The sequence below is a fragment of the Diorhabda carinulata genome, chromosome 8 (genome assembly GCF_026250575.1).
Source record: "Diorhabda carinulata isolate Delta chromosome 8, icDioCari1.1, whole genome shotgun sequence".
Classification (NCBI taxonomy): Eukaryota; Metazoa; Arthropoda; class Insecta; order Coleoptera; family Chrysomelidae; genus Diorhabda; species Diorhabda carinulata.
In genome coordinates, this window is record NC_079467.1 from 20,013,040 (window position 1) to 20,036,164 (window position 23,125).

Here is a 23,125-nt window from a genome sequence, read left to right on the forward strand (position 1 = left end):
TGACTTATTCTTATATTTTCACACGAAGTAACCATTCTTTTCAATTTTATCAATTATTTTTTATGTTTGCTCTGTTATTTTCTTTGTGCTCTTGATTCTGAGTACGTCTCATTTTATATTTCCTACTATTTATCTCCCAACAGTTGAATAATCTCGAGTAAATTACTATTTCTTATGTGCTTTTTATTACTTTTAGTAGTATTGGTTGGTATTTATTTATTTATTTAATATTTAATAAAACAAATCAATCTAGTTGCTGGACATGCAACGCCCAATTAATTCTATTAGTAGAAAGTTTTAAACGATTATATTATTATTTAGTAACCCAGTCTACTTCTAAAACTGTTATAATAGAAGAGCGTTCATTTCTACTTGTCTTTGGTGGCATTTTCGTATTAAATGGTTTTTATCTTTCTAGACTTATCAGTAAACAAGATATTTTTTAAAAATGTAATCATTGGTTAGTTATTTAATGACTGTATGCAAAAATTGATATAAAACTGTCTGTCTTTCACATGTAAAAAAAATCGGGCATTTAATCCAGAAACAGTATTAAAAATATAAGATTGAAAATAATAGTAGCAGATAGTGAGATACATTGCAAATAATCATTCTAATAATTATATTAAAAATTTACAACCCCATTGGGCGCCAATTTTGTTGAAACAAATACATTGTGTGAACCTTTGATCTCTTTTGTCGAAGCATATCATTTAATTAAAAATACGTACTTTGCATTATTGTTGATATCAAAGATTATACCCTGTTTTTAAACAAGCTGGACCATTCTAGGAAACCTAAATCACACCACTATAAATCGCTAGAAAAGTTACTAGATTGGAAGCGATGCATGAAATACTAGTCATACTAATATATACAGTCTGGAAATAATGAACCATAAACTAAATAATAATTAATCTAATAGTTACACGGTAAAAGAACGAATGTATGTTTTTGAAAACGAAATATAGATATATTGCTAGTTACCACTATTTTTTAATTGGCTATCCTGTTCCTCTTGCACGTGTCAATATAATGTCAACACAAACTGTCTGAATTGAAGTGTCAAACGTAAAATGTGAAATGTTGACTTTTATCAAAAATTAAATTTTACTCAAATATTTATTAAAATATTGTTATTCAGTGTGCTTAAGTGAAATATAATATTAATTTGTGGCTCTAATTAAGAAATAACTCGTTTCTAAATATTTTCGTTGAATTTTGAAAATCCGAACAGATTTTAAGCTTTTCTACACGTCACGTACAACAATGAATCCCTTAGATAAATATTGGGGATTTTACAATTGATTTTTACAATTTTATAAAAATGCAATCTAATTTGAAAACTAAGGAGATGTTCATTTTGAGAGCTCTTGAGAAAATTTTAAATGATAAAGAAATCAAAAGATCCTATCATTCTCAACTCAAAAGAGCTTGTGAAGCTGCACTAGGTAAGAATTTTATTAACCTATATTTTACATAGATATAAATTATTTTATTACAAATATTTGGATTTGCCAAATATTTCTTAGTCATTTCAAATATCATTCATTGTGTAATGATTATAGAAACTAAATTTGTTAATTAAATAAATATGAAGTGTTGTAATGAATTTTATGCAGATTAAAATGTTGTAATACTACCTACCAATTGCATTTGATAATGACCTATGCAAGATATTTTTTTCTAAATACATACTACTCAACATTATTAAGTTATGAAATATTGCTTATGTTATAAAATGTTGAATTTTATTGAAAAATTCAATACTTATATATCTCAAAAGATATTTAACATAAATCTTATTTTTCGGTAGATAGTTTTCTTATTCATTTTATTGTTTCAGAGCAACTTAAAAAGGAAACAGCAGAAACGCCTAAAGAAGAAAATATATCAGATGCACTTCCGCAACCCAAAAGCGGAGATGCCAATATTCTTACAACAGAAAAATATTTTCTCCCCTTTGAATTAGCTTGTCAAAGCAAATCTGCAAGAATAGTCGTTACAGCTTTAGATTGTCTACAAAAGTTGATAGCTTATGGTCATTTAACAGCCAATGTACCAGATTCTACAACACCAGGAAAGTTATTGATTGATAGGATAGTTGAGACTATTTGCATTTGTTTTACTGGACCCCAGACTGATGAAGGTGAATATTTCAGTTTTAAGCCTTTTATATGTATACTCAGTGAAACACAAAGTCTGATAATGTTTTTTAATTGACTTTCAACACTTCGAAAGAAATGCTATCTAATGTATGTTTCAATAACCAAGTTACCAAAGTCTGAAGGTAAATTGTTCACTTGGTTATAGTAAAGTCAAAAAATTGGAAAATATCTTTTACTAACCTATTTGTGCTATAAAAATCTTATCTCTAATAATGTCACTTAGTTACTATTGTGACCTATCAGTTTTTGAATAATCATCTGAAAAATGAAAAATAAAGTTACAATTAATTTCAAACGGTTATTATTTGATAATTTCTTTTTTGACTTATGACACTATTAGAGCAGAGGTGCGATATGTCAAGTTATGTTAGTTTCTAAACACATTGTAAAGCCAACATCCAATCTTATATTCAGAATGATTTTTTGGTAATTTCATGAAATTTTGAAATATATTTTGGTTTGTTATATAATAAAACTAGATAATACTTTGGTAATTTTGACATATGTATCATAATTTTAGGTGTTCAACTTCAAATTATTAAAGCCCTTTTAACAGTTGTTACTAGTCAATATGTCGAAGTTCACGAAGGTACTGTTCTTATGGCAGTACGAACCTGTTATAATATTTTCCTTGCCAGCAAAAATTTAGTCAATCAAACTACTGCTAGAGCCACTTTAACACAAATGTTGAACGTCATTTTCACTCGAATGGAAAATCAAGCCTTAGAAGCTGAAGTCAGTTCTGAAATTCATAATAACAATATAAATCAAAATGATTCTAATTGTAAGATGGCCAATGATGCTGATTCAAAATCGGTTAAATCTTTAAAAGTTGATAATGGTGAAGTAAGTATGTTGTTTTTCATTTAATATACTAATCACTTGGATGCTGGCATATTGTTAAATCATGTGCCAAAGTTAACTAAAATTTAAAATAATGTGCAGCACAAATAATTGACAAAAGCTTTATTTTTTGGTGCCATTTCTACAATAAATGAATTTCTAGTAACTGACACCTGATGTATTCTGGTGTATTCTTGCAATTTTTTGGTATGATTGCATTAAATTTCTTCATTCACACCTTTGTCAATAATTGGTACATAGTAATTGTCACTTGATCCAGTCATTGACACCTACGCCAACTTCAGATCATATATTCTATCATATCCTTTGATTCATACTTAAACTTTATCTTTCGACAATATAGAATAAATTGAACATAACATTTAACATTCAACTGGTAACGAAAATTTTCACATTTTGAAATGTCAGGAATTTATCAGTTGATTTTTTTCATAGCTGGTACAGTGTTGCCAAATATATTTAATAAGTTTTTTGTATTCAAAATGGCTCTGAAACGTGGAAATAGCTTATTTGGTGAAGATACACCTTTAGGTATCAATTATTGGAACACTGTCAATAACTTGTGCATTAATCTTAATCAAAATAAAAGCAATTCGTAATTAATAGACTGATATTCAAAACCCATTCTGATAATAACCATGATAATGATTTTTAACTGAAATAATATTATGTGTGAATGCTTGAATAGAGGAAAAATAGTTGTTAAATGATTAATAAAAATATTCATGTGTTAATATTTGATTTATTCTATATTTATGGGGCTCATTCTTGTTTTAGATGTATAGAGATACTTTTTTTATGTATGACATGAAAAATGTACATTACAAAAGATATGGGTTATATTGATGTTAGTAACTTGAGTGAAATCTAGAGCCAATAAAAATTTGTCTCATTTGGTGCCATGTATTTGTATCGCATGTTATATTATGTAATATACTCTACAGCTCTATGAATTCTCTAATATTTGTTTTTGGTAAATATAGTAATAAAATCAAAGGGTGGATTTTATGTAAGAATTTTTAGGCTATTTGCTTTCTTTAAAAATTATGAACATACTATACAAGACACAAATTCTTCACATGTTTTTGTCAAAAATATTCCTTGGGTAGGAAAATAAATTCGCCCAAAACATTCGTGTGTCCATAGCATACAGTCTCCGACCTAGGAGATATTCTGAAAATCTCTTTATGGCCCGCTCTTTAATATATTTGCCCACTCCTGCTGCCAAAATATCATGGTTTAACAAAATTTATATATAATTAATATATGAATTGTAAAAAAGTCTATATTCATAGCGGTTTCTTATTGGGAACGTGGCAGCGAAACACCAAAGTGGACTAACTTTAATATATTTTCCGAGCTTTCGAATACTTATATATTCATCGTCTGGAACTGAAGTTATGGTCAAATACAATATAAGAAATATGTATAATTAATATATATGCAATTTTCAGATTAAACATGAATTACAATTAACAGGGGAAATTATTGTTGCCGAAATTATAGAAAATATTGTTGATAATGTAATGCTGGAAGTTGTAGATAACAAACAAGTTGAAATACTAAATTCACCTGAAAATGAGACTCATAGTGTTACATCATCAATGACAAGGTAAGATATTTATTTATGAAAGAACTAAAAAACAATATTCAACATATTAATTGCCTTGATACTAATAGGTCTATTACTTGATTCGACATACCGCCTCTTCGGATGTAAACCGTCTTAAAATTTACACATTATACAGGAGAGAATTTTCGACTTTGTGCACTATTCACCTGAATAATAAACTATTAAAATTAATATATTTGACTTGCCTAATTGAAAACTAGAGAGTAAATTCGCTTGTTATTTTTTTCTTATTTAATTGTAATTTAATTTCTTATCTAACCAAACAAGACATCCAAAAGTAGTTAGATAAATCAAACATAGAATATTTTTAATAGAACGCGCTATACTATATTTGATCGCATTTTGGAATTCTACATGTAACATTAGATCCAATTTGAATAAGATTTCAGTTACATAATTTGCAGTTCCTAAGATATTACATTTTTTGTGAAGAACTTTGCTTCCAATGAGTCGATTTAATTTAGACAAGTGATGTTTACAACAGTGATTTAGTATATCTTGATCTATCAATCGTGATAATCATTGTTTTATAATAGAATGTTCAAATATTAAAAATTACTTTGGACAAATGTAAACATCAATTACTTTGCATAATGGTTTTATATCCCTATCTAATTGTTCTAGAAGTTATATTAACATTTTACCAAAAATAACGTATTTTTCTTATCAGTAATGTTTCATCAAATTGCCTTACGTCGATTCTAGACATTAAGTATACTTGATCTACTAATTAATCAAGATTATATCACCCAAATGTAATAAATAATTCAGGAGTGACTACTATGCCACAATACATGAATAAAGGAATATTCAAAATGTTTGAAATAAAAAGTAACAATCCTAATGGTATGTTACATAATAACAAATTCATTAAAATAATTTAGCAGTTGTTCAGAAAGACCTTACACATATGGTAATGCAGTTTTTCTTTTTTTAATTACTATGCATCTTAATTTATTTTCATAAAAAATGTTGTAATCTTAATATACTTATTAAACTAGATATATAACCCGTTTCTAAATAATGACCAACCCTGGGACATGCCCCAGGACGTTATATCGAAAAAGTTTAGCTTTGATAAAAACTTGACCTCAATAATAAAATTTAAAAGCAAGTGGGATCAAAACACCATACAAGAAATGCCATTAAACGGACACATCCAAAGACGGAACTGGGATAGGAGTGTACCGGCCCAAAACCAAACAATCTGAAAGCCTGGGCAAGACACTTATCACTTTTTAGACAGAAATCTTTTCAATTAAAAAATATGTTCAGTTCAATCTTGAGAAGAACTATCGTAAACAGGAGATCATCATCTTGTCTGATAGTCAAGCAGCCATTAGAGCTCTAAGCTCCAATATCATAAAATCCAAACTCATTTTGGATTGCCTACAATACATCACCATGATGTGGAAAGACACATGTCATGTCATAATTTTCACTCCAAATTAAAGCACTTGCTGCCGCAACTTTTTAACAACAACAAGCAAATAGGTGTACATTTATTGATATAATAAATCAGAGTTATTTCTCAAATATCATTAGTTACATTGGCTAATAATCAGTTTCTAGTCTACCTTTCATTTTATTAGTGAAACTTGTGAAAATTAATTACTCTATTTTAGGATACCCTCTCAAGAAAGCATGGATACACAAAGTGAAAATGACTCGGCGGTAACAGCAAAATTTACTCATATTCTTCAAAAGGACGCGTTTCTTGTCTTTAGAGCTCTATGTAAACTTTCAATGAAGCCATTACCAGAAGGCACACCTGACCCAAAATCCCACGAACTTCGCTCCAAAATATTATCCCTTCAACTGCTCCTTTCTATTCTTCAGAATGCTGGTCCCGTATTTAGATCCAATGAAATGTTTATAACGGCCATTAAACAGTATTTGTGTGTAGCTCTATCTAAAAATGGAGTTAGTTCGATACCAAAAGTTTTTGAATTATCGCTAGCAATATTTTTAGCTTTACTTTCTAATTTTAAGCTTCATTTGAAAATGCAAATCGAGGTATTCTTTAAGGAGATATTTTTGAATATTTTAGAAACTTCCAATTCTTCTTTTGAACATAAGGTAAGTTTTATTTACTTTTATTAATTTTATTAATGAGTAAATAAGAACAATAAGTTTTTAATTTTAAGAAATTGCTTAAAATATATACATTTGGAAAATAAAAAGTATTAATATTTGATGCTTACCAACATTTCACCACATAAAATGCTTAGTGTCAGAGCACTTTCTATCAGTGCTCAGAATTAAATTTGTTAATTAATATTCTGACTTATTCAGATATTAGCTGCTTCTATTTTATCAATATTTTGTCATTTATCAATTGCATGACAATTCTGATGGCGTCAACAAGTTAAACATAGTGAAAAATTGATATTGCATGTTTTAATGGTTTCTTTTTACAGTGGATGGTAATCCAAGCTCTGACTCGTATCTGCGGTGATGCTCAGAGCGTGGTGGACATCTATGTAAACTATGACTGTGATCTGGCTGCAGCCAACTTATTCGAACGTCTAGTCAATGACCTATTTAAAGTAGCACAAGGTCGACATTCTATAGAACTAGGTGCATCACCAAATCAAGAAAAAGCAATGAAACTTCGAGGCTTAGAATGTCTCGTATCCATATTAAAATGTATGGTAGAATGGAGTAAAGATTTATACGTAAATCCTAATCTACAATCAACTGTTGGTGAACAAGAACATCGGGAAAATGATAATTTATCTATTAAATCACATGGGGGATCTTCAAATAGTCTACATTCCAGTGATAGTGGAGGGAATCGAGAGATTTTAGATTCACCTGAACAGCTAGAAGTATTGAAGCAACAAAAAGAAGTAAGTATAAAAGGTACTAAATTGAGCTGAGAAAAATATCATCAAGTAACTAAAATATTATTGAAAACTAACTTGTTTTAATTAATATTTCAAATATTCAGGATGTATTACACGTTTTGAATCCTTTGTTGATGATGTATTCTTTAGTTCAATAATTACTCTAGATATTGTAAACTAGTAGATTTATTTTTCAAATGCATAGCTTTTAGATGCTTAGACACTAATTTTGTATATTCTTTCCTATTACATAACTATACTCCTGTAAACACAACTGCAGTAGAGGTTATTTTTTACTTTTCTTGAGTTAATCAATCATTTCCATCACATCTTTCGTAGTAACTATTAAAGCAGGCTGGACACTACAAAATATTCAATATTAATAAGTAATTGTAATCATAGAAATTCTTTGTACTTGTTTGAATTCATACCTATTTGGACATCACATCTAGTGAAAATATTTTCAATATCTGGATCGGTCATTTATTGAAGCATTGTACGCTAGCAGAAATACTTGCGTAGAATGAATGAACCTGAAAAGAAATTAGAAATGTGACATGGGCAACTTGAAGAAAGCTTGATAGAGAATAGGGAAGAGTAAAGTCTGTTTAGTGTAGATACCTGATCGAACAGGAAAGTAGTACGAACGCCTCTTATTGTTCATGAGTTCATATGATGTAGAAAAATGCTACTAAAAGAAAGAATTTTCAAAAGATGTGGATACCGAAAGAGAACTACTCAGATGGTGGCTTCCCATGATGAATGATTCCCAAAACCTCCTTGGGAACTTTGATATCACTAGATTGAAAAATACATAAAAGAGGTTCAAAAACCTGTAATGTAACCCCCAATCCTACATATAGGAATTTATTGTTTTATTTTTCTTCTAGATTGTGTATATTTTGATCTCTAAAATCATAATCTATACTATACAACAATTATTAGTTTCAAGTACACTTTATATATTTAATAATTAATATATAATGGCGACTTGAATATTTGTATAATATTTATATCTTTAGCAATAGAAAAGTTACACTTTTTACTGTATATAGCTTATATCCTCATACTTTGTCAATAAAATTTTCGATATGACACAAAACTAATAAATCACTATTCATAAGTATTTGGGAACATTGATGTCCAGTGTGATTCATTGAACATTTGGATATTTTCATTGAATGAGTATTAAAATTGTTTCATTCTCATTTATCACTTCATAAATATATATAATAACAGATATGATTGGTTAACTGTAAAGCGTCTTTTATAATTTAGTAGCTTTGTTCCAGCTTAGCTATTTTAAATTTTCAGCATATGACACTAACGAAAAACGATACAGCATGCTTACCTAATTATTTTGGGACGGTAAGAATTATTTTAATTAGAATCATTCAATTTTCATGTAGCAGAACCCACTTATTTGTATAATCAAAATATTTGAAACATAGTTTCACTCATTCAATAATTAAAGAATTTCAAAAGTCTTGGAATAATAGGATATCAATTTATGATACCTCAACATTGATGTAGTTGATGAGATTGATGCTAGTAGTAGTATTGGTACGACTTTCTTATGGATGATTGCTTTTATGTGAGACTTGCGTCTCTAATCATTCTCAGTTTTAATGATTAGGGGTTTATTCAACAAATTATAACTCATGTGTTTAATGCATTCCTTTCGTTGGATAGGATAGGAATTACATTATTCTAACAAGTTGGTTCTAGATCTACAATTTTAAAAATAAAATGTATTCTTGAATGTAGCTCCCATATTATTAGAAACCCGAAAGAAAAAGCCCTTCTATCTTTAAACTCAACCTTTCAACCATACAATTATGATTTCTTTCTATCTTTTTCTCTTTTTCACAATGGTGCAGCTTCATATGCAGGTTACAAAGTTTGTCATGTAGTAATCAAATTATCAAAGTTGGCACTAAATTATAAATAAAAATTACTATTGTTTACTTATATTTAAATTATTATTTCAAATATTTGAGTTCCGCTATTTACTCACCGTCACCATCATAATATATGTTCTTTGTCATCTTGTTATTATAATAGCATCAAAACAATCGCCTTTCTGCCTCTGGCAACATATTCTCAATATTTTCCAGGTATGGGAAACAGGCATAGAAATGTTCAATCGAAAACCTCGAAAAGGAATAGCTTATCTTCAAGAACAAGGACTTCTAGGACCAACTCATCAGGATATAGCGAAATTTTTACACAACGACGAACGGTTAGATAAAACTTTTATCGGGGAGTTCTTGGGGGATAACGATGATTTGAGCAAGCAGGTTATGTACGTGTACGTCGATCAAATGAATTTCACCAACATGGACTTTGTTGCAGCACTTCGACACTTCCTAGATGGGTTCAGGTAATATATTTTCCCAAACAGAACCCTGAGAGAAAGATATGCAACAAATCACTTTAGACAGGATTATTGTTTTAATACATATACAAATTTATAATGGAATAATAATTAAGTATAGTTTACATTGATATTGTGGTTGGGCAAAATCCGGTCAGTTTTATAGAATATTTCACACATCCAATGAATTGAGAGTTCCAAAAACTCATTCACAGACATGTATGCATTGTATTGAAATCGAGAAATATTTTATATCCACATCTAGTTAGTCAAAACGTAAATTGCCAAGTTCAAATATTATACATTGTTCGTAGAAATAATATTGATAATAAACAAAATTGCATTAACAAACTATGAAATATAAGAAAACACATACACACATACACACTTTCAATTATAAAAATTCTAAAATTCTTAAAACAGAAACGAATACAAGAAAATAAGAATTTTTAAGATTTCTCACATACATACTAACGAGAAAGCTCTAAATGATAAAAAAGACTTATAACAATTTGAGAAAAAGGAAAAATTATCATTGTGGTCTAAACAGTAATAAAGGCGGATTGAAGTGTCAAATTTTGTTTGTAAATAACTTTTATGTTATATATTTTAAAGATAGTATTGTTAGAATCAGTGTTAGCCAGGAAGACTGTTATGATGTCAAAGTGATTGTATTTTGAGGTTCTTTTCATGAAATATTGGATTAGAAATTTCAAGGACTCTATCTGAGTGATTATATGAATATATAAAAAAATGATTAAGTTCTTTGTCCAAAAGTTATTCTATGTATATAATGTTAAATTAATATAGTTATCCTACACTAGGTTACCAGGTGAAGCACAAAAAATAGACAGACTAATGGAAAAATTTGCTAGCAGATACTGCGAATGCAATCCAAATAATAGCCATTTTGCAACAGCAGATACAGCTTACGTGCTTGGTTTTTCTATAATCATGCTCACCACAGACCTCCATTCTCCTCAAGTAAAAAACAAAATGACAAAAGAGCAATATATCAAACTAAACAGAGGCAATACAGAGAGTAAAGATGTTCCTGAAGAATATTTGTCTCAAATATATGATGAAATAGCTGGTCACGAAATTAAAATGAAGAATCCTGTAAATAAGCCCGGCAAACAACAGATTAATAGCGAAAAACGTAGGAAAATTTTATTCAACATGGAGATGGAAGCTATTTCGTCTGCTGCTAAAAATCTTATGGAGTCTGTTTCTCACGTACAAGCGCCATTTACTCTAGCAAAACATTTAGAGCATGTTAGACCGATGTTTAAGATGGCGTGGACGTCGTTTTTGGCTGCATTCAGCGTCGGTTTACAAGACTGTGATGATCCAGAAGTAGCTGCTTTGTGTTTAGATGGGATAAGGTATTTCTTTTATTTCTTGTATTACATTTATTTTCATATGAGCTTGTCAGTGCCTCGTGTTCTATCCGTCTCTGAATTCTATACACCAGTATTTTAAATTTGAAGTGATTTCTTTACACTATTTCCTATTTTTTGCCCTTATTTTTTGGAATGTCTCTATCTTAGTTCATCTACTACTTCTGTATACCATCTTTTGTTTGGTATACTTTCTCTGTATATGTTCCTTTGGTTCACACCTTCTTCCCTAACAGGGGAATTATCTTTTCTTGCGGAATATGTACACATTTATTTTATCTTTTGATTGATGTCTAATAATTTAAAATATATAATATAAATATCAAATAAAAGATCGAAACATTGGCAATGTAAAAAATTCGTGGACAGTTTTATTTTGTGTCCTCAATCCACAACACCATTCGCAATTATTTATATTTCATATTTATATTATTTTTTTAATTCATATAATTTATTTAATACTATTACTGATCACTTCCCACTTTGCTTCTAAAGTCTGTCTTCGTTGTCGTCCTTAATAATCTTTTCATAGCTTTTAATTTTTTTACATTCCATCCTTCAGTAAGAAGCCCTCATTAGTTTCCTTTGTGTGTTGTCTTTTTCATGAATTTAGTTTTTAGCTGCTCTGTTCCTACCAGTTCTACATACTCCATTCTAGTACAATGTTATGTAGTCTGGTGGATAACGGATCTCCTTATTTAGCGTCAAAACTTTCTGACACTTTTTTTTTAGATGTGCCATAAGAATTGTCTGTATATTCCACATGCCTTTAGAACGGGATGCTTATGTACAAGCTTTGGCAAGATTTACGCTCCTCACAGCTAATTCTCCGATAATGGATATGAAAGCAAAAAATATAGATACAATTAAAACACTTATCATGGTAGCCCACACGGACGGAAATTATTTGGGGCCGAGTTGGTTGGATATTCTCAAATGTATATCACAGTTAGAACTAGCTCAATTGATAGGTACCGGAGTTCGACCGGAATTTTTATCAGGTAATTTTACTATAACTTTAAGTTATAGTAATATATTAAGTTTTACCGCACGTTATATACAATTATGGAAAATAATTTTTCTCATTTATATCCTACTATGTACATATTTAATATTTGGAAATAAAATGTTTAAAAAATTTTATAGGACCTGGTCATAAACCTCCTTATCCTAGTTCAAAAGAACATATTGGTCAAACGAGTTCCCAAAGCGTGGTAGTTGCTGTCGACAGAATATTCACTGGATCAACTAGGCTTGATGGTGATGCAATTTTTGATTTCGTCAAAGCTTTGTGTAAAGTTTCTCTTGAAGAATTAGCTTATCCAGGTCATCCCAGGATGTTTTCCTTGCAAAAAATAGTAGAAATTTCGTATTACAATATGGGAAGAATTCGATTACAATGGTCAAGAATATGGCAGGTTAGTGAATATTCATAAATAAACAATGCTTTGTATAATGGTTTATTCTGCAACCTAAAAAAGTGCAAGGTATCGATTTAGAGTATGCCTCAAGGGGTCAAAGATAAGAAAATGTTGATCTTTCGCAAGGATTATAGAAACTGTTTGATGTATATGGTTGAAAAAATGCCCCTTGACATTCAAATTAACTAAAGTTTTCATAATTCCAATAAGACTGGCAACGATCCAGAACAATACGTGTAACTTGACTTTTTGTTGACTGCAAACAAATGCAACTTACAACATTGGAAGAAGCAGATTGGACTTTAAGAGATATTCTGACGAATCAGATCACTCTGGATGTGAAAACTATTCCAAATGTGATAGAACAACAATAGTACAGCACAAAAAGATAAAAAATAACGAGATTTACTGGAAAACTGGAAACAAAAAAGAAAAAAATCCTCAAAACTTCCAAAAATAGCTTGCGGCAGTGGAGTAAGAATTAGTTAAATTAAAAAAATAACTTGGTTGTTTTATTACAATTGTATTTTCTAAAATAAATATTTATCATCATAAAAGTGTAGTAAATTTACGAAATTTCAACCGGGAAAACGTGAGAAAGAAAGGAATTTGATTTTCAATTTTTACTAGACACAATACAATACAGTAAACTTTTAGTACAGTCAGTTATTCACATTATATTAATTTTATCGTTGTTTCTTTAGGTTATTAAATTCGATTTCTATCCTTTTAAAGAATCTCATTGAATTTACTAATAGATATAGAAACTACACACACACCTCCAAAAGTCTTGGCCCCCCTTGTTTATTTGTCACATGTTTATTTTAATTTCAGCATTTTTTTTTAAATTGTAGTGTGTATAGAAAGTATTCGTTGAAGTTTGTCTAAGATGCCAGGAAATCGATTTCTCAATTTGATCGAGCAAGAATTATGGCCCTGCACCAAGAGGGTTTTTCAAATCATGAGATTGCCAGGCGTTTAAATATGCCGCGAACTTCGATGAGGTGGGTAGTGGCCCTTTTTCAAGAATTTCACTTCATTCAAGAATAGAAATTTCACTCGAAGAATAACGGTAACAGCCCTTCGAAGTCATTTTTTGCATACCTACCGAAGAGTAATGTCGAGAAGTACCATAAGAAGGAGGTTACATTCTTTAAATCTCAGGGCAAGAAGACCTTTAAGGGTACCTAGACTTCTAACTCGACATGGGCGGAAGAGCACCGGAATTGGCTTTTACCCCAATAGCGCAACGTCTTATTTTCTGACGAGTCACGATTTGGCCTACAGAGTGATAGTCGACGGGAAAGAATTTGGAGAGGCACAGGTAGACGAGAGCGACTAATTTTCGCAAGAGGCGTTTTCGGTTATCAAGGCGGTTCAGTTATGTTGGGGGGGGGGGGGGTATAATTTATGGTCGCCGCACTTCACTTATTCTTATTGAGCGAACAATGACCGGTGCCATATACGCTCAAAACATTATCCAAGCAATCGTGCAACCTTTGCGCAACTAATATGGAGCAAATTTCATTTTTCAAGATGATAATGCCAGACCAAATCGCGTACCAAGGGTACAGAATATGCTACAAGAGGGAAATATCCAAAGATTAAACTGGCCAGCAAACTCGCCAGACATGAATCCCATCTAACATGCGGGATTATCTGCAGACCTAACTGCAGCTGTTCAAGAAGAGTGGAACAATATGCCCAATAATTTTATTGATGAGCTAATTCGTGACATGCCAAGACGCGTTGGAGAATTAATTACAAGAAGAGGTGGAAACACAATAAGTATTTGCAAACAAAAAATCCTCAAATTAAAACTGTGAGTGAGTGATTCCTCCTCAATTGTATACGACAAAACTATATCTGTGTATAGTATAATATTTACCAAAAAAATGTTAAACTGAGGAACTTCTTTAAATAATTTTTTAAATAAGATTGTGAGCGATTTATTACCATTTATTGTATTCCAGGTTCTTGGAGAACATTTTAATACAGTAGGATGTAATTCCAATGAAGAGATCTGCTTTTTTGCTGTGGATAGTTTAAGACAGCTCTCTATGAAGTTTATAGAAAAAGGAGAATTTTCGAATTTTAGATTTCAAAAAGATTTTCTCCGTCCATTTGAGTATATCATGAAAAATAATGTTTCCCGTTCGGTTAGAGAATTTGTAGTACGTTGTGTAGCAAATATGGTTAACTCACAAGCAAAAAATATTCGTTCGGGTATGATTTTTTATTAAATTATTATTCATTAACAAATATTTCACTTAGTGAGAAAATTGTTTATTTATTAACATAATTAACACTTATCAAAGACTCCATTTGTCTTAACATTAAAATGTGTTGTTAATACTTGTGAAGTGGGTGATTACATATAAATAATGATCGTATACAATTTCCATGTGATAACAATATATGTTTTGGAACATTTCTTCATCATTTGCAATTTTAGGTTGGAAGAATATATTTTCTGTTTTCCACTTGGCTGCTGGTGATCGAGAGGAAACACTAGTTGGACTTGCTTTTGATACAACTGGAAAAATAATCATAGAGTTATATGAAAAACAATTTCCAACTATGATTGATTCGTTTCAAGATGCTGTCAAGTGTTTATCAGAGTTTGCATGTAATGCTAGATTTCCTGATACAAGTATGGAAGCGATCAGACTTTTAAGAGCTTGTGCTTGCAGTATAAGTGGTGCTCCTCACTTATTTGCTGAACATGGAGGTATGTATTTTTATTGGATTTTATATTTTATAGTAACTAAGTATGCTTATAGATTTATACTGTTTTTTATGGAAATTTTCCTTAAATGTGAATATTGAATGGACGTTTCATTTTAAAAGAGTGACTTCTTAAGGTTTTTTCAAATCTTTTCAAAGTTCCTCACATCTATCCGTCCATAATGTTATCAATCATTTCTAAACTTAAATTTAACAGTAGAATGATGTTCATGTCTTGTTTCAAATATTCTACAATGTTATGAATTTCACTAAAAGATATTTCAAAAAATACAAAAGCTTTCTCCAATAATAAATATTGTTATAGGTTGATAATTATTTATCTAAGAAAGGTGATATTATAACAAATTATATCTTAAATTGATTCAATTATGCCATGCCTATTAAGAAATTTTCGACACTTCAAGTCTTGTATCTCTATTTTTTTAGTTTTAGAAACTGATGCAACTGTATCAGAAGAAGATAGAGTATGGGTACGTGGTTGGTTTCCACTTCTCTTTTCATTATCTTGTGTAGTCAATAGATGTAAATTGGATGTGAGAACTCGTGCTTTAACAGTGCTTTTTGAAGTAATAAAAACATATGGTGATACATTTAGTCCTCATTGGTGGAAGGATCTTTTTAAAGTTCTATTTAGGTAAGTTGAATTACAATATTGTTGACATGTCTAACATAATTCGACAATTCGCCTTTGAACTGTTTGAAAACACGATCTTGTTCCTTTAGTAAAAATTCGGTTGTGACCTTTAGATATATTGATGGCAATATAGGTTAACTTGCAAGGTTTGTTGGTACTCCCGATTGAAATATTATCCATATACTAGGTTACTCGTTTGGTTACAATAGTTTTCTCTAAAAACCTAGTAGTCTCGGAAGTTTTAATCAAAATCATTTGAAAGAAATGAAAAATAAGTTAGAAAGACAACTTCATTTTGTTGAATTATTCTCAAATTGAATCTAGTCGATTGACTATATTTGGATATATTTGGAGTCGCATTATGTTATCTTTTGAATTATTATTTGGATTTGTCAAAACCGATATTTTAATTGGACAGAACATATCTGGAATGAGATTGGAAAATAATGGAGCTTCAGTGTAATAATACAAAATAAAACTTCCGAAATAACTTCAAATAACTGTTACCATACATTAGTGATGGACAGATGTTCAAAATAATTTTCATTGTGAAATAATATCAATTTCCAAGTTTTGCTTATTTTGATATTACATAATATTATTTCCAGAATATTTGATAATATGAAATTACCAGAAAAACAACCAGAAAAAGACGAGTGGATGACAACGACATGCAACCACGCCCTTTATGCTATTGTAGACGTTTTCACACAATACTTCGATATGCTAGGACCGCTTCTCTTAGAGGAATTATATTCTCAACTTCATTGGTGCGTACAACAGGATAACGAACAATTAGCTAGATCCGGTACGAATTGTTTGGAAAATTTAGTTAACTCAAATGGTAATAAATTCAACCAAAAGACTTGGGAAAAGACATGCCAATGTATGCTGGATATATTCAATTCAACGTTGCCGTCAGCGCTGCTTACTTGGAAACCAGAATCTATGAAAACTATGGCTGTGATCGAGCAGAATGGCGATGTAGGACCTAATAAAGGTATCCAAATACTCTCCCATCTTATCTGAAATTTGTTTCATAAAGCATTAGTTTTCTAATATCTAAAATATGGTCTTTTGTGTCTATATACATGGTATATGCATATGGTATATAAAATGGGAAAAAACGTGAACCAAAAAATTACTAATTTGTTTTTCACAACATATTTAAGACTCCGCAATATGACTGAAAAGATAAATGTTATTATGGAAAGAAGTTGTTATAAAAATAGTTCAGCAACTGGAATAGCTACATCATGGCTATACATAATATCAATAATCTAAATCTACCATATATAGACATAAATGTTGAAAATAAGAAACAAAAAGTTTTATATCATTAATTTTTACTTTGGTTTGGACAAGACATTATAAATCGTGATCTATCAAATGATACATATAATTTTGTTTAAAACTAATTTTAACAAGCAATGTTAAATGAAAAATGTCCCTCCTCGCCTGGTTCGCTAAAAATAGGGAAAACATTTCTAATTATTCCTTCCTACTGTTAAGAATAATATAATAAGGGAGAAAAATCTACTACAGTACTGCAGAAATATTTTTGAGTTTAATATAAAAAATACAAAAGATCAAAAGAATACACTGACTATACTTATTTCATTCTACGAAATTGTAGCTTATGGTTTGAGTTAAATTTTCATGTGACCAAATATCCTTCCTCACACTGTCCACTAATGTATTTTTCATCCAGGTATTTTAAAACGATCCAGCTATCACCAAGATGTTAGTATCGATAATGCGGAAGTTTTTAATAGTCTAGCAATAAAAAGTGTTGTACAATTGGAATTAATTCAAACAATTGATAACATAGTTTTCTATCCGGCGACATCTAGAAAAGAAGACGCTGAAACGTTAGCATTCGCAACTGCTGATATGACAGGTGGAGGATCTTTGACTGAATGTCAAAGAGAAGAACAAGGAATGTATAGATTATTAAGCAGTCCACATTTATTGCAGTTGACAGAGTGCCTTCTACAATCCCATCGGTATGTAAATATTTGATAAAGTATATATATTCAATGATGTGAATTTAAATCCAGCATTAGTTATCAAAAGTCATAAATTATTTATACATTTGAAATTATAATTTATATACAACTTGAATGGGAATTTTCCATGATCTACATTTTTTTTTCACAAGCCCTGATATGTGACGAAAAGGGGCAATTTTAAGAAACTATCCATTCATTCTTAATATGCCTTTCAAATTTATGTTCGAATAAATAAAACAGAAGTGACTACTGTGCCATAGTACGTGAACAAAGGAATATTCAAAATGTTACAAATGTGTAATTCAGATATTGACAATAAAAATAATACAGGTTCTCAATGTTAATATGCTTGAAATAATTTGTATCTTTTTAAGGTTTGCAAAGGCCTTCAACATCAACCATGAACAAAGGAACTTACTTTGGAAGGCTGGTTTCAAAGGTTCAACAAAACCCAATCTTCTAAAACAAGAAACTCAAAGTCTGGCGTGCTTGTTGAGAATATTGTTTAAAATGTATTGTGACGAAGGTAGACAAGAGCATTGGCCTATTATCGAAACTACTTTAATAACGGTATGTCAAGAAGCATTGGAGTATTTCTTGAGTCTTCAGAGCGAAAATCATAGAGAAGCGTGGACGTCGTTATTGCTACTAGTCATGACTAGGCTGTTAAAAATGCCTGATAGCAGAGTAAGTCGAATTTTAATTTCCACCTACATAAATATCAAATACCGACAATAAATAAATATTGTGAAAAATAATTATCTCATTTTAGTATTTCCATTTCTACATTTATGCCATTATCTGCATTCATCTGTATCTATACATAACTTTTTACTGTTTTCTATTAATGCATTTGAATTATTTTTCAGTTTGGCGTACATACTTCCCGATATTACACCCATCTTTGTGAAATCGTTTGTTTTGACCTAAAGGCTGAATTAAGGTCGATATTAAGAAGAGTCTTCCTGCGAATAGGACCAGTTTTTCATATTACCGCTACATAGTTGAAGACAAAATCGTAGTGTCAGTCACTATTTATCTTATCTCTGATTATATTCTTTGGAATACTTTGATATATCTCACACACTCGATCAACTGTGTCTTTACCTATAAGTACAAAAACTACATGATAGTGGATGACAAGGTCTCTGTTTTTACTGAAGAAATATTTCATATCGAAATTCCGTCTACTGTGATTTGTACTTAACATATTTTGTTCTATATTTGATGACTTGCGAACATATTTTTCCTTTTAATGTATTCTGTGATTAATATGTGTAAACGAAGTTTTAAAACATTGGATCTAAAGAAAAATTATCCAAGTTATGAATAATTCATTTATATGTGGTCAACACAAAATAGTTTCACATAACAAATAGTACTTTCATGATTGGACTGTGAGATATTTATGTTTTGTTGTAAATTAATTCAATATTAAAGTTCTTATTTCTTGTTTTAAAACTCCTTTTTGGGAAAGTTTAGCTAGTAAAGAAAGATAAAAATCTTCCAATCACAGTACGATCACATAACGAAATTAACTTAGTTTAAAACAAAAATCTTGAATACTATAATGTAATATGTCTTATGTCAATATTTTCAGTTTTCCCATCCAGAGGGAAAACTAATAGCGTTGATAAAGCCGATACAACATTTAAATTTGAAAAAAGCTTACGCAGAACTTTGATATTTATCTATATAATTTCCTAATAGGTCTTTTTAATGGTTCTTAAAAAAAACTATAAAAATGGTCGCAATAAATGACTGTTCAGGAATGCATCTTAAACAAACTTACGTTCAACTCCGGTAATGGAACGGTTTGGTTGGAAATATATGGATTGAAAGATTGTGCAAAATATTCTAAGTATACCTACGGTAATTCAAATAATTACTGTATTTTGTGAATGCAGGTAACAAAGTTTTAATTTCATTTTTCTAATAATTAACAAAAAAGTTGCGAGCTTCCATGTTTGTATTCCTTCTATTCTCCCTAATTGTTTATACGTCCCAAATACTAACAAAATTTGCTCTAATGAGAAAGGTTGCAATTGAAGTAAGAGAAATTACGTCTTAGTATAAAGTAGGTTAATACCTACCTAATAATTCATTATCTGCATATAAAACCTACTAACCATATAGATAAAGTAAAAACTAGCTTATAGCATGCAGTTATCATAACTATAGTCATCCGTGGGTGCCATTGAAAAGACCTATAGCAACAAGGAATGCTTGAAAGCCGCGGAGTCATAATAGAAGAGTATTTTCAGATAAACCTAAAGCACGATTGTTAATTTTTGTTATAACACTGAAGTAATAAAGTAAATAAGTAATGGAATTATATTATTTTTACCTGAGATATAAGTTTAGCTAATCCTGCTATGTCACATTAAAAAAGTAAAATTGCCTTTAAAATTGGGATAAATAAAGAATTTAGTTATGTTTGGTTTTTAGCAATGATGCGAATTATTTTTTTAAATTTGTTATTACTGAGTTGTATTAGAGGATCTGCAACAATTTCTTCAGCTTCTTCTAGTTATTTCAGCAATCCAATATATAGAAGATCATCCATTACTACAATCCCTTTATTAATGATTTATATACAATTATAATTTTTAAAACACTTTCAATAAAAATAATAGGGTAGAATTGTATATTTACATGCGAATGCGAGTGAAATGGAGCACTCCTCTTTGGCGAGAGCATTCCTATTGCGAGGAGAGGGCATGAGAATTCAGACAACAATAAATTTCAATAAATGATCATTCAACTATGACAATTGTTGAATGTATATTGAAGATTATTAGTATATGCTAGATATTTTTAGTTAGAGCAGATCCAAATTTACACAAATTATAGGACTAAAAAGATTAGTTCATAGTTTTGAAGCGTTGCACAAAATATCAAGCAGAAAGAATAAAAAATCCAAATGACTAATCACTTTATTACTCCCAATGTTATATCCTACTAATATCATTTTATTATGTGCCTAGCAGGTGACAAAATAATAGTCATGTAAGAGTTTTAGTTGAAAATAGGAAGTTCAGTACTGACCTGTATGAATGGTTACATGTTAATACATCAGTTATTATTGTGGTTAAATTTTCCAAAACGTGTAATAGTAACCAAGTGTTGATTATCCATAGTTTTTGCTATATATTTTCAAGAGATTAGAAAGAAACACTAAAATAATTTTGTCTGTTCATCATCAGTATTTGTTCACTTTTCTGTATGTTTGGTCGACCAAGGAATATATTGTAGATAAAATATAATTGGAGAAATAATTTTCGTTCAGTACTTCCGCACCTAAAGTTATTAAATAACAAAAACTCTGGGTTTTTGCCACCATCATATGTAAATACCATTTGTTGAAAATCATTCCATACTAAGTGATAATGAATACATATTTATCGAGAAAATAGTATATTGTGCAACTAGTGCAAAAAATAAGATATTTATACAAGTGTGACAAAATGATAAACTACAAGCTACATATGTTGTACATTATACTTTCTGACGACCTGCACGAAATAGTTAATTTTATTTTACACATAACTTTCTGTGTTAGTTAAAAAATGAAATAAGTATTTTGAGTAGGTCATTCGAAAAAATTATTATGTGCCTTCATAATTGATGTATATGTTATTTTATCATTTGAATATATTGTATTGCACTTTATTAGTTTTTAGTATGAAGTAATCGTCAAATCCTGATTTTTATAGTATGAAAACGATTGTTGTAGAAGGATTCGGATAAATATCTTGAAATTATTTTTACTAATCTAATTTATGAAATGTTCATTAATAAGTAATTAAATATATATCTTTTGTCTGTAATCTTTTATTATGTTCATACATATAGGATTATATGCGGACCATTTAGGTCCATAGCCTTGTAATTTTTCTCCACTTCTTTCAGTCCCTTGCTTTTTCTCTCCAGCTCTGGATATTTTTCTCTCTAAAGTCTTCTTCCACTACTTCCCTCCGCCGTTTTTTTGGTATATCTCTTTTCCTCTTGTCCTCTGGCATCTTCCATGCAACTCGTTTCAAGAGTCTGTCTTTGTCCATTCGTTCTAAGTAACCTAGCCATTGTAACTTTCTTGTCTTTATAAACGTGCTGTGTACTAGTATGGGAACAAGTGGTTAAAAAAATGTGTAAGCCATCTTCAAATCATGTTTTCATTAAACAATAAAATTTTCTGTAGCAATTATTTCCATTAGTTTTTTGTGTTAAGCTTCCTGAATGTTACACTTGAAATCTGCTAAAAAGTAACCATGAATAACCTCTTTCATCGTAAAGAACTTAGTGTTCCAATTTAGGAAGAGATTTAATAATGTCAAGTGTGCATTTTTACATAATATTACTAATGTGTGAAGTTTGAATATTTGGGATATTCTAAATTTAATTATATTAAGAACATATCTGTTTGACTCTGTCAATCTTGAATGTCACTTGTAGTTTTTGATAATCTTCTAACATATGGTAATAGATACTATTATATATTATGCACTTGTGACAATCTCCACTTATTTATTATAACTCAATTTAAATTGTATGTTTTCGAAAATTTAGATGCAATTTTAAAACATTTTAAGATATTTATCTGACATTCTTATTGGCTGTATGTAGTCAAGTTAATACCATGTTATTTATATTTATTAAATTCTGTAGGCATCAATATTTTAGACTTGTAAATAATATATTATATAGGATATTGTTATTGTGTTAATTTCAATAAAACTACAAAAGCTTAATAAAAAGAGATTTATTAGTCATTTTTATTATTTCTCTTCTAGATAAAGATACCTTAAGGCCACTGAAAAGACACAAAAATTACAATATTTAAAACTATTTTTCAAGCTTTTTTATACTGCCGAGTTTATATCGCTTATATTCTTCTGTTTAACTGAATATTTGATATCCGCCAAAAAAAATCTATACAAGTTATTATATCAGAGATTTGTTTGAAAATCCTATACGTTTTTGCTTATTTCAAATTCTATGTAATTTCTAATATTAATATTT

General features: G+C 29.9%; 1 protein-coding gene across 2 annotated transcripts; it reads left to right on the top strand.

Annotated features, from left to right (window-relative positions):
• Positions 1-1,034: 1,034 nt before the first annotated feature.
• On the top strand, positions 1,035-22,875 carry LOC130897348 (brefeldin A-inhibited guanine nucleotide-exchange protein 1). Of its 2 annotated transcripts, XM_057806160.1 has the most exons (18): positions 1,035-1,451; positions 1,847-2,149; positions 2,689-3,014; positions 4,487-4,644; positions 6,291-6,744; positions 7,086-7,517; positions 8,829-8,882; positions 9,632-9,897; positions 10,716-11,276; positions 12,024-12,292; positions 12,438-12,709; positions 14,686-14,938; positions 15,168-15,443; positions 15,887-16,094; positions 16,703-17,094; positions 17,806-18,100; positions 18,481-18,793; positions 18,976-22,875. In XM_057806160.1, exons 1-18 carry the CDS (start codon positions 1,328-1,330, stop codon positions 19,108-19,110), a joined length of 5,091 nt encoding a protein of 1,696 aa, XP_057662143.1. In that variant the 5' UTR covers positions 1,035-1,327; the 3' UTR covers positions 19,111-22,875. The 2 variants fall into 2 exon arrangements, with proteins under 2 accessions (XP_057662143.1, XP_057662144.1); XM_057806161.1 differs by lacking the exon at positions 8,829-8,882.
• The last annotated feature ends 250 nt before the right edge of the window (positions 22,876-23,125 follow it).

Bases quoted from the DNA above. Each gene is read 5' to 3' on its own strand.
- LOC130897348 (XM_057806160.1), top strand. From the start codon at position 1,328: ATGCAATCTAATTTGAAAACTAAGGAGATGTTCATTTTGAGAGCTCTT. The intron at 1,452-1,846 runs GTAAGAATTTTA...TTATTGTTTCAG, and splicing joins AGCTTGTGAAGCTGCACTAG to AGCAACTTAAAAAGGAAACA. The intron at 7,518-8,828 runs GTAAGTATAAAA...TTAAATTTTCAG, and splicing joins TATTGAAGCAACAAAAAGAA to CATATGACACTAACGAAAAA.